Here is a 17,998-nt window from a genome sequence, read left to right on the forward strand (position 1 = left end):
TTTAAACACAATGCGAAGGAATAGCGTTAACACGATTTCAATCTATCAGAAAGTGTATACTCCAGTGTATCTGATTTCTGATAAGTTGAAATCGTGTTTTGCTATCGCTATTCCTTCGCATTGTGTTTAAGGCTTAAAAGGAGGAAGGACTATGAATACGTGTGGTAGGGTGATATTTTATTTGTGTGTTTTTGTCATATAATAAATTTTTCAAGCCTGTTGATTGGCTATGAGATCCAAGGATCTCTCTATTCTGTAACATTTGTCGTATAACAAAAACGCCCGAATGAAATAGCGCACTCGCAATTTTATAAAATTAAAATGATGCACTGATATGACTAGTCTCTTTCAGCCCAGTGATCTTTACTTGGGAACGCGGTACTGTGGATTTTTATAAGAAATCAGAAATCCACCGGTCAGAAGAAGAATTTTGTAAAGAGAGTAATGTGGAGCAATGTCGATACAAACAAAAGGGCTGGAATTAAACAAATGCATTTTCTCTCGTTTATGGTACACATCTCTAAATATTTTCAATATAAACAATGATAGCAATTTTTTGAATGAATTCCATCACAACTGTTGTATTGACTTAACAGAATTGGAAACTGTAATCGAAAGTTTGATGTAAGTAAGCAATTAATTATATCACGAATTATATTATTGTCACTGCTTTTGTTTTTATATTTTGGAATATACATTTATAGACATTCCCCAAATGAAGAGCAATATCAATGGATCGCTTATGTATTACTGTGGAAACTTATAGATAACAAGTCAGCTAATGTTGACTGTAGTATACAGTCCAATATTCAGACACAATTTGATTGCATACAAATAAAAAATGCAATAGAGCTATGCAGTAATGTACCAGACTGTTTACGTAAGGTATTTCTCTCAAAATTAGTTTTTGTGACTTTGTGTTATTTTTATTTTTAATGACAAAAATTCTATTTTCTAGGAATTGTTATTATTTCTTCAAGAACTAAGCACACAATGTAGCATAAAATATACTTCGAGTATTATGTTCCAACAAATCCTTATATTCGTAAAAGATAACATATGTATCAATACTGAAATTGTGTGTTGGATTATAAACAAATTAATATCTTTCGTTCCAAGCGATACTGCTAGAGATTTACAAGATAGTTATTTTTCTACTTTGAAGTCATACTTAGAAGTCATACACATTCCACCTAGAAGAAGGTGGCACTTAAATGATATAATAGCTCATTCGTCTGAAACTGATTTAGCTACTCGCAACAAGTCTCTACAAATGGTTCTACACTTTTTGTCAAAAATAGATATAGATACAGATTCGCAGATCGAATTTCTAAAAACGGTTTGTCCTACACTTTCAAAATCGTATATTAAAAATATTAAACTTGCCTTATATTCAAAGAAAAATGATAAGTTGTTAAGTGAATGGCTCTTATTTTGGAATAAAACACACGTGTGTTTTGAAAGCACTGTTACTTTACTTACGGTATATAAAATATGTGAAAGTGTATTTGAATTAACAGAAGACTCTGAAATTCTTTTGTGCAAACAAGAATTACTTAAAAGAACAAGTGCAAAAAAATTACATTGGTTGAACGGTATTTTGGTAAGTTTTGCATTTTCCCAAAGCTTCCTTTAATTGATAAAACAATTTAACAAATTAGCAAATTAACATATATTATATATGGCTGTATGTGTATATATGCAGGGATGGCAAATAACATGTTACTATCCATCTGCATGTATGCATACTATACAGTATAGACTACATTGAGAAAAAAATGCTGTTGATTTAATTAGTCTATATTACGGACTGTCACTAACATAAGTGATTAATTCATGTATATTTTTATTGACATATAAAGGCATAAATTATTATTTCAATAATCAAGGCCTTTATGTCAGTAAAAATATACATGAATTAATCACTTATGTTAGTGACAGCCTGTAATATTTGAATCAACAGCATTTTTTCTCAATGTAGTATATATCCACATAATGCACACACACACACACACACACACACACGCGCGCGCGCGCGCGCGCGCAGTTTATGTGCTAGTATAATATATATGTATATGTATACATAATTTATTTTAATGACTATTAGAATAAATTTTTATATGTTACAGGATATATGTTGTATCTTGACTATGAAAGGAAGATATAGTGAAGTTGAATTATTGTTATCGTGTAACTTGTTAAAAAGATTATATCCAGTGTTATTATTTAAAGTATTAAATGATTGTCCACAGGAAATAATGAATACTCGCGAAAGCTATGACAATGGTATTTCTATCTGTGAGTGCATCAACTTCTTCTTGGAGAAGTGTCACCTCGATCTATACAATGATGATCATTTAAACAAATTATATGCGCTCTTAAAAAATTATATTAGAATTGTAGTATACATTTTACAGTGGAAGAAACAACATTTTATAGATATGAAATTAAGTGCCAAAGAATCAAAAAATTCGCAATCTGATATGATTGAGCAGACAGTATCTATAAAACAAATTTTATCTCTTTTGCAAAAACACAATATACTTTTTGTCTTGAAACTAATAACAGATATACATGATCAGGATTATAGTGACATTCAAGATTTAGTGAAAGAGGTGTCTCTGGATCAATCTATGAGTTTTCAAGCATATTGTTGCATAATAAGCGTCTTAAAAGCCATTTTTTTATGTGAATTTTATAACGTGGAACATAAACAAATTATTAAATACTTCTCTGACATGATGTCACACTTATCTTCTTTGTTTCCTCTGTCATTAAGAATAGAAACAATGGAGAATATATTTTCTTTATTATTTTTACGTTATGAAGATTTCAACGTTACAAAAGATGATTGCAATATTCGTAAATCAATAGAATATGAGAAGTCTGGCTTCATAGCTAATAAATATGCTGTAAGAGACATGCTATACTATTTATGGAAGAGTACTTTGATTGCAACAGAAGAAATTGATAAATTACAAGTACTCGGATCGCATAAAGAAATGCAACAGCTTCGCGAAAATGTATCCACCTTTACGTCAACATTGATAGATACTCGTTGGAGATTGAAATTTCATATGGGACTTTATTTTTTTGAAAATGTTGGTACGCCACAAGACGAGTCTGATAATCCCTCTGGTGTAAATAAATTAGAATCTATAATCTCTCAAATACCGAGTTTTCCACATCGCATCACAGGGGACACATTTTTTTATAAAGGAGACAGTACCTCCGATGAAATTAAAGTTAAATCTGACAGTAGTTCGGAGTCTGGTTTATTAAGTAAAAATAAACGCAGAAAATGTTCACGAATTACTTCAGAAAAGACGGATCATTTGATAATGAAAGATAAACTGTCCTTAATAAATTTAATGTTAGCCTCGAAAGAAAGTCTGATTGTACATTGTTTATGGAAAGGCAATTTTCAGAAAGCGCAAGAGGTAGTTGAGGTAATGTTGTTTTATACTAATAATGCATCATATCAAATAACTTATTTTCATATCATACATCAGTTAACTTGATTTTTAACTATTCTCACATTTAATCGGGATTAATAATTTGATAATTCAAGTCTGCGACTATAATTTTGTACAGAATGTCCAGTAATAACCGGATTATTTCTCGTGAGCAGATAAAGTGGACTAAACTAATAGCGAATTCGATTGAACGCACATTAAATCAATGCATTAAATTACTGATACATTAAAGCCGTAATACGCAAATTGACGTAAATAAATATGTTTATTATAAACATAAAAATTGAAAATCAAATTTTGAAGTACTCAATACACTTTATTATGCTGTGAGGTAACATATGTATTTTATAACTTGAAATATTTGCATTTCATTTTTAACACCCTTTAACACCTAATTGGGCGCACTAGTGTAAATCGGAAAGTCCTGTACCATTTTTATAATTTTCGTGACAGTGAAGAAGTTTCTGAAAGATCACGGAATGAACGTGTACGTCCGCCTTTGCATTTCACGGTGAGATAACCGAGCTGACCGAGCTGATACACACTCATTCGAAGATCTTTAGAAATTAATTTAACTATTACTTATTAACTATTACGGAAGATACAAAATGGTTCAGGACTTTTCAACTTAATTTAGTCCTCGACCATCTGCTCACGAGAGGTGATGTGGTTACTAAACACTCTAGCAGGGTTGGGAAAGTTACTTTTTAGATTACTTTATATGCTTTTGTTATAGAAATTGAATATAAAAGGTAATTCAAAATTGGAGGAAATGATAAAATATAATATAAAAAATAAAATACAAACATATTGTACTCAATTTGTATAATATTAGATTGGAGGAAAAGTTCTACGGTATTTTTTAGTTAAAAATTATATATACAATATCTTCATTAAAAATTATCAAAATTTCAAGCTTGGAATCTCTACTTTTGAATACTATATTTTTTTAATTTAAGTGAGTTTTATAATTTTTGCATATATATATACATATATAGAAACTACGAGCGGAAAAAAATGAAAAATTTTTAACTATCTATATAGTTTGAAGCTTTCCTTACAAAATTATTTTTTTTAAATATGCCTATGATTTTTTGTTCCTGAGTTACTCGCGGATAAGTAAAAAAGCATTCTGACTTTGATTGCTCATAAGTCCATTAAAAATCATCTGTAATAATGTATTGTAATTTAAAAAAAAAAAGAAAAAAACTCCAGATTCTTAAAGCTGAAACATTGTTCTATCAAATGATATAATTGCCTATTTAAGAAAAATAAAATATTTAAGAAAAATAAAATATATATAAATTTGAGCTGAAAATGACAATTACACTATTCTTATAATTATTGCGCAAAAGGATTAAAAGAAAAATAATGTCATTTTTAGCTCAAATTTGTATATAATTCTACATTTAAAAAATTAGTAATTGTATCATTCGATAGAGGAAAGTTTCAGTTTTAAGAATCTGATTTCTTAATTGCGATATGATGATTTTTAATGGAGTTATAAGCAAACAAAATTAGAATGCTCTTTTATTTAATTCGCATGTAACTTGATAATAAAAGTAGGAACATTTTTTAAAAACGAATTTTTAGGAAAAACTTTAAGCTTTTATGTCAGATAGTCGAAAATTTCGCAATGAATATATTCTGTAGATAATTTTGAACTAACGAAATACGGCAGAATTTTTCCTCCTCAATACAATGTAATTTATAAATAATTTGTAAAGTACTTTTCCCAATCTTGCATTCTATATAATAACTTATTTTATTTCTAGATATGTAATTTTACAATGTGTAATCACTATTTGAATATGCACCTTATCACTCCATTTGATAACAATTTACATGTTTTTTACTAATGTAATTTTATAATTGACTTGACACATTTAATTGTTTTTTAAGATTGTAGTAAAGAGGATTTTTAAGACAAAAGATCGAATCGTTTACATTTTTTTTATATCTTTAAATAACAAATTTTATGTACACATTCATCTAGTATTTACATCGTATTATTATCTAATATTTACTCGTATTTGCATTTTTATTGTGTTTGATTTACTAACTTTTTGTCTTCTATACAAATTAGATTAAAGTTAAACAAATGTTTTAATACTTTTTATGCCGCACAAACAAATTATCAATATATCATGATGTAAGATTTGAGTACAATTATAATTAATGAATATTAGCACATTCATCGTTTAAAAATAAACGTATTTCTTACTCGTACATCTAGGAAAATGTTTCTATTTCTGAATAAAAAAGTGTCGATAAACATAGAAATCAATGAATATCTAAATTGGATTTAAATTATATGCGATTAGCAAATAACGAATGTATTAATATTCATAAATTTCTTATTGCAGCTTCGAAAGACTTGTATGTGTCGTATTCATCTTTAGTAGCTTCATATTTAATAGACTCTTTCTCCTTTTTTAAATCCTTCACGAAAATGCCAGGCGGATTCATTGCGTAATATCGTTTGATGAACATGATCCTTTTTCGTGGAAAACAAAATTTACAACGGAAACACCAGCAACACCATCCTAAAATATAGTATAATTTTCATATACAATATTATAATATTTCCATATAATAATTTTTCCAAGAAAAGATACAAAATTGATGAAATTACCTCTTTGACACCAACAAGGAATTGCCACAGAAATATAAATTAACAACCAAACTCGGAGGACCAACCATGTTCTCGAAAGAATCATCTTCACGGCCATTATGTCTTTCGTGCGCTGAAACTCATATGAAAGACATTCTATTGCTCTGATTCCGATTTGGCTCATTTCTTCCTTCGTACAATTCTTCGATGGTTTTAAATCTATTAATCTTTTCAATACTCCTTTTGGCATATCCTTCGATTCTTTCTGTATACTATAATTCAGTACTTTTCCTTCCTTTATATCATATTCCAGTTGCTGTTCGTATTCCATTTTAAGTTTGTTGTATTCATCGTATGAATCTTTATTAGAATTATTTTTATCTGCAACTCTTCTTTTCGAAATTAAAAACTGATCCACAGTAATTTTGATTTCTTCATTTGCAGTTTTTTGATCATATTCATACAAGTTATACTGTGTCTCTGGCGTTACCACGAAATATTCCGTTGTTTCTGTCTTACTAGTTGTAATATTCCTATCTCTTATAACTTGGAAAAAATCCATCTCTTTGTTTATTACTCCATAATGATTTGTTGTCTCTTCGCGTTTTATTCTAACACTTTTTACACTTTTGTCTATTTATTTGCCAACAGAAGAATAGCTTATTTAACGCATATTTATTTCTTCTCTTTTCATTTATTATAATATAGATATAATATGATGTGATTAATTACACGTATTAATTAGTACCTGTGACAACGTTTGTTGTATCTTTTTTATAATTTTGTAATCTCTCAAAATTCCGTACATTTCTTTTGTTCTTATTAAAAAATTAATAAATATGATTAATATATGAACTTTATATTTTTAAAATCAATGAATGTGATTAATTGTTTGTGTTAATTGTATTATTGTTATACATCAGTGGCCCGATGGTTTTGGAAAAATACATTATATACTTAAAGAAAAAGCGGTGCAGTAAAATAGGAAAAAATTAAGAAATTTAAATGCTCATAAACCATTTAATAATTATGATACGAGTAAAAAAACGAAGATGGAGCTTGAAGAATGTATTTTGATAAACTTACTTTTGATACCGATTAAGATTCTTTAGTGATTAGTCATGTTGAATCGTGACGTTAGAAGCGAGAAATGACACGTTAATTGTTACGTGCCATTTGTAAATAAAGAGAATTATTCTTAAAAATTCTTGTAAATAAAGACAATTATCTCATTGGAAAATTATCTCACCTAATCAGTACAAAAAATTTACTAAAATACAAACTTCAAATTTCATTTCATCTTTTAAGCATCTTTGCAATAATTATATACTGCCTTGCAAGCATTTGAAATTTAAAAATTTTTTCCTATTTTCTACTGATTTTTTTTTGTAGTATTTTAAGTATAGATTTAATAATGAAAAACGTTTGACTTTTACTTTTTTTAATAAAAATATTTACCTTATCTAAATTATGCTTAAAACCAGCAATAAATGGTTTATTTTCTTGTTCCAAATTGAATATTTCTTTTATACGTGGTTGCAGCAGAAATATATCTGAATACCGGTTTTTACTTTCGGCGTTATGCTCATTGTAATATTTTACATGAGAATGTAATGGTTCATATCTGCTTTCGTCTTTTACAAGAGATTTCAAATCCGCAAGATCCACTGGTTGAATCATTTCGTTTTCATTCTCTTCGTCATAATTTGCATCATCCAACGCAATTTCAAAGACTTTGGTATCCCGTACATCAATCTATACTGAATAACTATTACAATTTTGATCAAGATATTATGATTTAAATTAAAGATTACAAATAAAGTTTGTTTTAATTACTTAACTGCATGTGAAATTGTTTGTAAGATACGAATCTGAATTATTAACAGTAATATAGCTGCTTTTTGATTTAGCATTTTAAGCTTCTTCTAATATCATTTAAAAATATATTCTATTCCCTAGATGTTTCACATGGAAAACACACAATTGGATGGTGAGATTCGATTTTCAGAAGCACTACACACGTTTAAGCAGAATCTATATAAACATATTCATACTTTAGACTCAATAGATTCCTTTAAAGAAAGCTCAAAAACTTCTACATTAGAGGTAAATATATTTTATGATTTATATGATAAATCTTATTGTAATATAAGTAAGATTACAATACGTTTACAGAATATAAAATTTGCTGCACAGGAAGGTGTACAGTCCTCTAAGTATATCAACCAACTTGAAACATTTTTAGCATCTCAACAAGTACATTTACTAATATTAGATACAAATATTCTACGTAGCAACGAAATATTAACTCTTAGCGCGCTGGATCTAAGTTTGACTATGGGTCAAACATATCAGATCTCGAGTAATCTATGTGATGTAGCGATGAAGTATCTAAAACTCTGTGAAACGTTTGACAGCACAGGGCATGCGAGTTTCTTTTCAAAAATTTATCAATTGTTTTACGAAAATAGAAATAATGTGTCTGTGAATGTTATACTGTGTGACGCCAGAATTCCATTATATGTAAAGGAATGGAGAGAAAACGATGCCACTTGGAACGAATTTGAGAATAATTATCACATGCTATATGATTTCAAAAAAATAGAGATTATGGAGACGCAATCTTGCAGCAATAATTATATTTTAGGATTAAAAACGATAAAAAAAATATCTGATATTTTTGATAGCAAAAAATATCTTTACAACATCTACTTGTATCTACAGCTTATATCTACTATCATCCCAGGTATTAATAAACTCGTTCATTTATTTATCTTATTTCATCCTTTTTTGCACAAAATTTATTTTTAATCATATTTTATTGAATGTTAGTATATGAGAGTTTTTGAAGTCGTTGATTACAAATTTGAAGTTGAAATAAAAAGTCAAAATGGCAGAACTAATATATATATAGTCAAATTAAAAAAAAATTGTCTTATACGCAATTGGAATTTTATACATTTTTTTAGACTTCTGATTTCAAATATGATCATAATTTAAGTTTATGTTTGAATATGTTAGATTTAATATCGAAAAAAAATTTATATTCTTTTTTTTTTAATGAAAAAACCTTATATTTTGCATAATCTAAAATTAACAACAAAGATATGGCGAGTTTCTAATTCTATCTTTCTTAATTTTTAAGATTTTTTAATTTTTTTTTGTTTTTAATATTTTTGTTTATTGATTTATTTTATTTTATTTTTCTAATATTAAATACAATCAAATAATGGCTTCTAGAATAAATCAATCCAATATAGAAAAAAGCATGCAAGCCAACGTTGATTCTTATTGCGAATATCTTAATATTGTTTATTCATAACAAAATGTAATAAAGTCTAAACGTTTCGACCATTATTAGATCATCTTTAATAGTATTTCTGTATTTGAATACAATGTTTATGTAAATTCGTCGTTAAATTCCCCTTATCGTTCTCCTATCATTATAAATAATTGTCTTAAGAAACTTACAAAAGACTTACAATTAAAATAGTTAGAGAATATAAATAATATTAGATGTTGGAATTAATTCGTAGCGTTTTACAAGTGATGGGAAGTACTTTCATTAATGTATTTTTTAATGCTCATGTGAAATAAATAACATTCTTTCATTAAAAAACGCTACGAATTAATTCCAACACCTAATATAAAATATAATTAAAAATATAAATTGAGAATCATTAAAAATTTCGCTTGTTTATTACTCATCGCTTTGCTTATAATCATATATATTCCATTCACAATGTGTCATTCCGTTTCTTTTATCAATTACTTAATTTTGCCAAGAAAAGGCTGGTATTATACATTTCTATTTTCATTTTCTTACAACAACCGTGATCAATATTGACATAGAAGTCGATTTTTGACAACATCAAATCAAGAACTCAACCTTTTGTGAGAAGTTTTGTGAGAAGTCAAATTTGTCATTAAGTTAAACAAATTTAATAAAAAAGTCATTAAAGTAATAAAATTAGTCTAATTAATTATTAAGTTAAACGAATTTATTAAGAAAGTCATTAAAGTAATACAATCGTTATAAATTTGAATAAAATTGTTTAAGATTCTCTAAAATTTTTTCAAAAAGTCATTAAAATTGATACGGTCATTATGAATTATCAATTTTTGAAAAAATGTTAGAGAATCTTAAACAATTTTATTCAAATTTATAACGACTGTATTACTTTAATGACTTTCTTAATAAATTCGTTTAAGTTCTTAATTTGATGTTGTAGAAATGACGACTTCCATGCAAATATTGTCCGCGGTTGTTGTAAGAAAATAAAAATAGAAATGTATAATACCAGCCTTTTCTTGGCAAAATTGAGTAATTGATAAAAGAAATGGAATGGCACATATTGTGAATGGAACATATACATATACGAAACAAAACGGCGAATAATAAACAAGCGAAATTTTTAATGATTACATTCTCAATTTATATTTTCAATTATATTTTATATTATTTATATTTTTTAACTATTTTAATTGTAAATCTTTTGTAAGTCTCTTAAGACAATTATTTATAATGATAAGAGAATAATAAGAGAAATTTAATGACGAATTTACATAAACATTATTCAAATACGGAAATATTATTGAAGATGACTTAATAATGATCGAAACGTCTAGACTTTATTACATTTTGTTATGAATAAATAATATTAAGATATTCGCAATAAGAACCAGCGTTGGCTTGCATTGCTTTTTTCTATATTGAATTATTTTATTTTTATTAATTTTTTGGTAAAAAGTTGACAAAAAGGGACCCAGCCTCAATGATCTTAATAACATATGTACGTCAAGGACAAGATCATTTCCCAATGGGTTTCCTTATGTCAATTAAATAATTTTTATCAATATTTTTAGTTAAAAGTATTGATTAGAAGCACAATAGAGATATTTTTTTTATCATTAATTCTTTGTATAAGATTTTTTTTATTTTCAACAATTTTTGAGATACAAAAAAATGTCAAAAACTGTTTTACATATGAGGATGATTTCCTTCCTTAATATTGTTTCTTAATCATTTCTAAATAAAATTTATTATTTATTACATATGTGTAGAACAAAGTCACCAATATTGACATACCACTTTGTTTTTAGATAATATTTTTTAAACAAAAGCTAAAAATAAAACTAATCAAATAAGAAAAATTCTATATTTGCTCAAAGTGGATCGTTCTTATAAACGTAAAATATTCCTAGAATGTTATATGATTATTATGATTATTATTAAAAAATTAAAATATATTATTTCGAGGTTATTATACGAATATTATACGAATTTTATTTTCGCATTGATTTGTATTGATAGAATTCATTTTTAGTCGATTTTATATACTACACAAAAAAACTAAAAGATTTTTAAATAGAAACAAACCACAAATATATAAATTATGAGTTTTTATTTCTTCAATTATCTAAACAGATTATGTTTAAAAAAAATTAACTATTGTACTTTATTAATACTAATAAATATTAATAAAGTACAATAGTTAATTTTTTTTTCTATGAAATAAGAGGATGTCTCTTTAGGAAATCTATGTTAGCTTTTTCTAGGATTTTCTTCTAAAATTTCATTAAAATCAGTATTTTTTTATATATTATGAGATTCTATTATTAGTTGTCATTTTGGTCGCCATATTGGATCGTTGTTTTAAATTATAAAATGCAGATTTAAAATGAGAGATCTTTTAAAAATATTAATATAAAGGATATTCAGGACATATTTATTATCTACATGAATTTTTTCTTTTTAACATAATTTTTTTTGTATAAAAAGTGTATAAAAAATTTTAACTGACATGTTATTTATTATTAATACAAAATAATTACATATTTATATTATTCATGCATACATATAAGAACATAAAAATATCAATACAAATTAATTGTGTTAAAACATAGAAAAATTATAAAAAGATAGCTGTTTTATGAGACACTATACAGTAAGAAAAAAATTAAACTAATTAGACATATACTAATTTATTATTTTATTTTTAGATGACACTAATATACAAATAATATCTGATTTATTAAAAACTCCATTACATCATTATTTTGGATATCAGATATTCGATTTGAATACAGAGCCAGATAAGCTCGAAAAGATCGCTTCTAATTTGCAAGTGAACTTAATATATAGTATGCTTGTAAACGCATATCCGAATATTTCTTGTTATGATAAAAAAAAGTGCAGTAGTATCAAAGATTCGGAATACATTATACTGAATAAAAATCAAGAAGAATTGGTAGGAAACTAATCGTGCTAAAAAACTAATAAATAATATATACAATGTTCCATAAAGACCGTAACAACGCTTAAGAGTAGATTCCTGAAATTATTTTAAGACAAAAATTTTAATATGAAAATATCGAAGCAATAATATAGTTTTTCAATTATAAGCATTTAAAGTTAGCGAATCATATCGCCTAAAATTTCGCGTTCGAGTGTGATACAACATACATAAAGTGCTAAAAGCGAAAGCTAATAGTCATTTTTTAATATTGATATAAAAATTACGTATGTGAAGATAAAATTGATATTTGTTAACAAATTATTATAACCTCGATATTTGGATATTAGAGTCTTCGTCTCAAAATATAATGTCTGGAATCTCCCATTAAGCGTTGTTACGGTCTTTACAACTTCTGTATACATATAATAAACAATATGTAATATAGTGTAATATGAAATATCTTTACAGGGTGTAAAAAATGTAATAAAAAGACCAAATCAATATATTTCGGAAATATTGACAGAGCTTCTACAGATTTTATGCAACGTAAGTTCAGGACGATCTCATCTGGATAATTCGTACTTGAGAAGTATTTCTGATCATACAGATATACGAATAATTCTAAACAAAACATCGAATCTTGCCAGTCTCGATCTCGGCGAATTATCTGTAGGAGACGAAACATTGACGTTTTTTTTGAATGTTTGGAACGTTATGTTTCTTCATGCGAATTTAGATGTATGGTCCAAAGATCCGCCTCTCGAAAGTTTGAGGCATACGATTTCATTGATGTCGATCGGTTATATAATTGGTGATTTGGGCCTAGTGACACTTGCTGCTCTTCGATCGAAATTACTGGGTAAGCTCGCGAATGATATTAAATTCTTCACGCGAGTGGAAGAGCTCAATGAATTGGCATGGCAGGATTTAGATCTTGTGCAAAATCCAAGGATTATCTTCGCCATGGCTAATGAGTTTTACGGCACGCCTGAGATTCGTGTAAGCTGACGCATCGATTAATTATACTGTTCAATAAAAATTTAATTTTTGACAAAAAATGAGGATTTACATAGTTTTTAGGTATTGAATACAATTGCGTTTGAATATAATCCAAATTACTCTATCACGTCAATTTTGAGAAATTTGCAATTATAGTTATGGAAGAGGAATATTTTAGAGTATTTTAGCATATTATATCTATACTGTGTAACATGTCAGAGAAATTTTATTATAATTAAAATTAATATTGTCAGGATTTTCAATCTTTTAAAGGAATTTATCATGCCGAGTATGATTAAAAAAATATTTATTAATAAATTTTATTGCAGCAAAGTTGCGACTTGTATAAAGCTTTTAAGAATCTCTCTCTGTATGATTTAATTATGTTATTCAAACTTAAAAATTATATAGGTTGCTGAATACTAATTTGCTTAATACATGATTCATCTATATCAGTTTGATAATTCAATATAAATTATGTGAAAAAAATTTAATTATTCCAAAAATTCAAATATTCTTAAATTTTAATATCTGCCATATTGATTAAATTTTGAATTTTATTGGTTATCAAATTAGTATTCAACGATCTGAAAAATCCTCAAGTTTGAATAATAAGTTTTTAAAAAATATTTTTTATACTTTTCATGTTTTGAACAATTTGAATATTTTTATATTAATAATCGCTAATAAAAAAATGGGTACACGGAACACCAGTAATGTCACGTGATACTTATTTTTCTTTATTTTTAATGTATATTTATCAAAAGTCTAATGCTTCGAACATATGTCGATAAAGTTTTAAGTGTACATTTGAGTAGCACGCACATATGTTCGCTCGTCCATTTGCTTTATTTAGCAAATTATCACATATTATTATAGTTATAAATTTATAGACTAGCACGTGATTAGTAATAAACTATTTTTTGTCACTTAACTACTTTTTTAAAAGTTATTTTAAAATGTGTTACGATTTTTCTGTTGGTTAATTAGTCACTGTTACAATAGAAGAGATATGTCCCGAAGGTAGGGACATAAATGATAAAGTCTTTTAAAAGAAAATATGTTTGACTATTTAAAAAATTTGTTCTTTAAAATTTTTGAATATTAAATGATAACTATAAAAATAATAATCTATCTTCTAAATATATGTATATATATATATATATATCATATCATATCAAAATGTAGCAGTATTTCAAAGAATATATCTCTAAACAGCACACAAATGTTTTAAATTCACACAAGAAATTTGTATTTAATCATGAAGATTTGATTGTGAAATATTTTGATTGTCTAATAATCTTAAATTTTAATAATTAAATTTAATAATTAAATTTTGGTTATTATATGTAAAGGACACAGAAGCTGTATAAAAATTGGAAAGATTCTTTCTCAAAATTGTGACATGATAGAGTACTTTGGTATGCGTATCCAGCATCTAAACAATTATCACCTATGCTCTTTTTTTTGTTAAACAATGTTATTTGTCGTGATAAAGGATGGATATGATCAATATGTTCAACATTATAGGTGTATGAAGCGCAGACATTAAACGATGCATTAAATGAAGCGACTAATGATTATATCGCGTATTATTCATTGGTGTCACTTGATGAGTCTGTAAATGAGCCAAAACAAAAAATCAGCTTACTCAATCTTGTGAGACAGTATCAAAACACATTTTCACGAGATACTGATGGTGAGACAAACACTAACAGGAGTTTGCCTTCAATAGCCGATTTCGAAAAATTAAACGAAGATATAAATCTGGAATACATGACGTCTAATTATACATACGAAGTGATACTAAAATATTCCAAATATAATATATCTACTGTCACAACCACAAATTTTATACAGACATCACTTTGGCAGACTCGTATATTAAGAACTAGTTTATTGCAATATCTGGAAAGACATTGTTGGCTCGTCTCTTATCTTGTACAAAGAATGCATAACGAAAATCCGACTATTTTGGAGAACAATTATGATAATGTAAAACGTATAATGTGTCTTGAGAATCTTGTGAATTCTCCGTGGACGAACAAGCTAAAACTCTTATTTAACAATAATCAAATTCTCGCCGCTATTCATGATAGCGTACCTGAGCACGAGTTATGGCATTATTTTGAATTTAGGAAAGATCACAATTGGCAGGATTCTTTGGAGGTATTAAATGCTCTAGCTGACATCATTATAAAATACAGTGCAGAGTTACAGCGCTTCAAGGATTTGATTTTAAGTCACATGCTCTCCAATTTAGGTGTACTATCTGTCACAAGTATGCTGCAGTATCTGTATCAAATCAAAGATATACATATATTAACGCAAACGATATTACACAATGTTAACAAGTGGCCTATGATTTTATGTGAGCACGCATTATGTCATGCATTGCAGCACGAGCACAATCATAAATTGCCAGTGCACTGCAAACATCGGATGAACGATATCTTGTGCAGAATAACGATCTTCCATAAAATGATTCCGTACTGTATGAATAAGTCAAACATTACGTGGTATGATATTGTATATTGTACGGGGAAGATCGATCCATTTAAAATTATTAAGTCCTTGATCGACGCAGATCAGTTCGAGTTATGTTTGGAATGGCTGGAATGTCAAGCGTTTTCTCTGGAGATGCAAACCCCTATGAGCCAAGACTTTTTAATAGGCCTTTTAAAAAATGAGCAGCAAGATTTCAAGCAAGCTTTAAAGGTAAACAAGAATTTATTTATAAAGATAATCATATAATCAGCTTCGAAAATACTTATTATTGATTCGATAATATTTTAGTTTCTTCAAGTGTTACCATTGAGTCAGCCAATGAAAATATGTAAAGGGGTGCTTAAAAAATTAGAATCTATCAGCGCATTACAATTTATCACTAACTATTTGTTAGACTACTGCAAAATAGCAGAGCGACCGAAGTATCGGAAAACTTTGATAGGACTACAAATTCTAAAGCTATTGGAAGATAAAGACAGATCGTTATATATCCATTTGATAAAAGAGCCATTATTGATATTGGAACAATTATTAATGAATTGTAAATTTGAAAATATTCAAAACATTTTGAACTCGCTACAAGAGAATTTACAACATCCCGATATAGGCATCAACAATTTTTATGAAGTTATAAAGTTTTACGCCAAAAAGTCGTTAGATTTTCGTGTATCGTTTCGGCGTGACGGTACAAAAAATAAAACTAAAAATATGTCACAACCTAATCTTGAGGCAGAAAATAATGAATTTGTTATGCCTGTCAATGTACCTACTAAGGAGGAATGGGTCCCGAATGATAGGGTAACTTGAAAACATTCTCTAAACTGTTCTAAAATGCTTTAATATATATTGTATTACACACACGCGCGCGCACGCACGTATACAGCATGTTCCAAAAGTGACAATAAATCTTTCGCACAGGGACAGAATGGACTAAACTGAGAAGGAAAGTCCTCTTTGCAATAGTTAACAATATTAATTTTGCTCAAAATTGCCGGAAATTGGTTTTTAATAATTTTTTACTCAAATCAACTTACAGAAAAACAAAAAAAACTGCAAGAGACAAAAATGATTTTCTTTTCCTAGAGCTCTAAAAATTTTTTAAGAATTTTTTCAGAAATTTTTAATATCGTGTTTTCTCATATAGTAAAAATAAGAAAACACAGTACTAAAAAATTGATAAAAAATTTTGAAAAAATTCATACAGCTCTACGAGAAAAAAAATTAACATTTTGTCTCTTGCAATTTTTCTGTAAAGTTGATAGTATTTGAGTAAAAAATTATTGAAAATCAATTTTCGACAATCTTTAATAATTAATATCTTGTTAACTATTGCAAAAATTGTAAAATGGTAGAGGACTTTTCTTCTCGGTTTAATATATTCTGTCCCTGTACGAAAGATTTATCGTTATTTTTGGAACACCCTGTATATATGTATACCGGGTGTTCAAAATAAAATGTTACAAATTTTTTATCGGAAATACGGCATTATTGAGAAAAATTGTTCAGAAAAAAGTTGTAGCATTCAAAAAGATTTATTTACTAATCTTATCTAATTTGACTTTGGGTGGCGTCGCCAAGATCAGATCAAGATCACGTCAATTTTTTTTAAATAGAATACCCTATTTTTCATTTCAGAATCTAATAGCCGATGTAAATAACTTTATTATAGTATTTTGGAAAGCTCTCGACATCGGCTATTAGATTCTGGAATCAAAAGTAGTATTCCATTAAAAAAAATTGACGTAACCTTGACCTGACCTTGGCAACACTACACAAAGTCGAATTGATGAGATCAGTAAATAGATCTTTTTGAACCTTACAACTTTTTTCTAAATTACAATTTTTTTCAATAATGTTGCTGAGATAAAAATTTGTAATGCTTTATGTTGAACACTCAATATAGAGCCTGGATTATCCGTCGATCGACGTACCGGTTTCAATCAACCGTAACATGTTCCTCATAATTCTCTTTATTTCCACTCACCTGAAGTCGTGACGACGCTCGGCGCCATGGCGATGAAGTGTAATGGAGATAGCTAGTAGCGATTGATGCGATCACTAATCCGGGCTCTATTTTATATATACATATACACACACACGCGCACACACACACATACACACACATTATATATATATATATATATATATACACGGTGGCTATA

General features: G+C 27.6%; 3 protein-coding genes across 9 annotated transcripts in view; 1 reads left to right on the forward strand and 2 right to left on the reverse strand.

Moving 5' to 3' along the window:
- Positions 1-17,908, reverse strand: part of Cdc10 (cyclin-dependent kinase 10) — a 34,317-nt gene extending 16,409 nt beyond the window's left edge. Inside the window, exon 1 of the mRNA XM_011069875.2 lies at positions 17,821-17,908. Coding sequence (XP_011068177.1) covers positions 17,821-17,848 — 28 coding nt within the window. The 5' untranslated portion in view covers positions 17,849-17,908. The remainder of the gene's footprint in view (positions 1-17,820) is intronic.
- The window catches only part of Sptz (zinc finger FYVE-type containing 26 spastizin), a 26,420-nt gene continuing 8,422 nt past the window's right edge, over positions 1-17,998 (forward strand). For 2 of the 5 annotated variants that reach the window (XM_087411270.1, XM_087411271.1), the window contains exons 1-10: positions 171-624; positions 705-885; positions 959-1,603; positions 2,130-3,449; positions 8,050-8,196; positions 8,266-8,836; positions 12,094-12,341; positions 12,798-13,328; positions 14,859-16,046; positions 16,125-16,634. In XM_087411270.1, coding sequence (XP_087267396.1) covers positions 455-624; positions 705-885; positions 959-1,603; positions 2,130-3,449; positions 8,050-8,196; positions 8,266-8,836; positions 12,094-12,341; positions 12,798-13,328; positions 14,859-16,046; positions 16,125-16,634 — 5,511 coding nt within the window. In that variant the 5' untranslated portion in view covers positions 171-454. The other 3 variants (XM_087411269.1, XM_087411272.1, XM_087411273.1) reach the window with 3 other exon arrangements.
- LOC105154385 (uncharacterized) lies at positions 3,444-17,961 on the reverse strand. 3 transcript variants are annotated; one of them, XM_087411279.1, is made up of 5 exons: positions 17,821-17,961; positions 7,549-7,845; positions 6,839-6,908; positions 6,112-6,723; positions 3,444-6,022 (listed from the first exon to the last, which is right to left on the reverse strand). In XM_087411279.1, the coding sequence occupies exons 1-5, from the start codon at positions 17,959-17,961 to the stop codon at positions 5,823-5,825; spliced, it is 1,320 nt and encodes a 439-aa protein (XP_087267405.1). In that variant the 3' UTR covers positions 3,444-5,822. The 3 variants fall into 3 exon arrangements, with proteins under 3 accessions (XP_087267405.1, XP_087267406.1, XP_087267407.1); XM_087411280.1 differs by lacking the exon at positions 17,821-17,961 and adding an exon at positions 7,932-8,048; XM_087411281.1 differs by lacking the exon at positions 17,821-17,961 and adding an exon at positions 7,927-8,010 and having other exon boundaries at positions 7,549-7,858.

The sequence above is a fragment of the Acromyrmex echinatior genome, chromosome 11 (genome assembly GCF_024713525.1).
Source record: "Acromyrmex echinatior isolate Ae372 chromosome 11, ASM2471352v2, whole genome shotgun sequence".
Lineage (NCBI taxonomy): Eukaryota > Metazoa > Arthropoda > Insecta > Hymenoptera > Formicidae > Acromyrmex > Acromyrmex echinatior.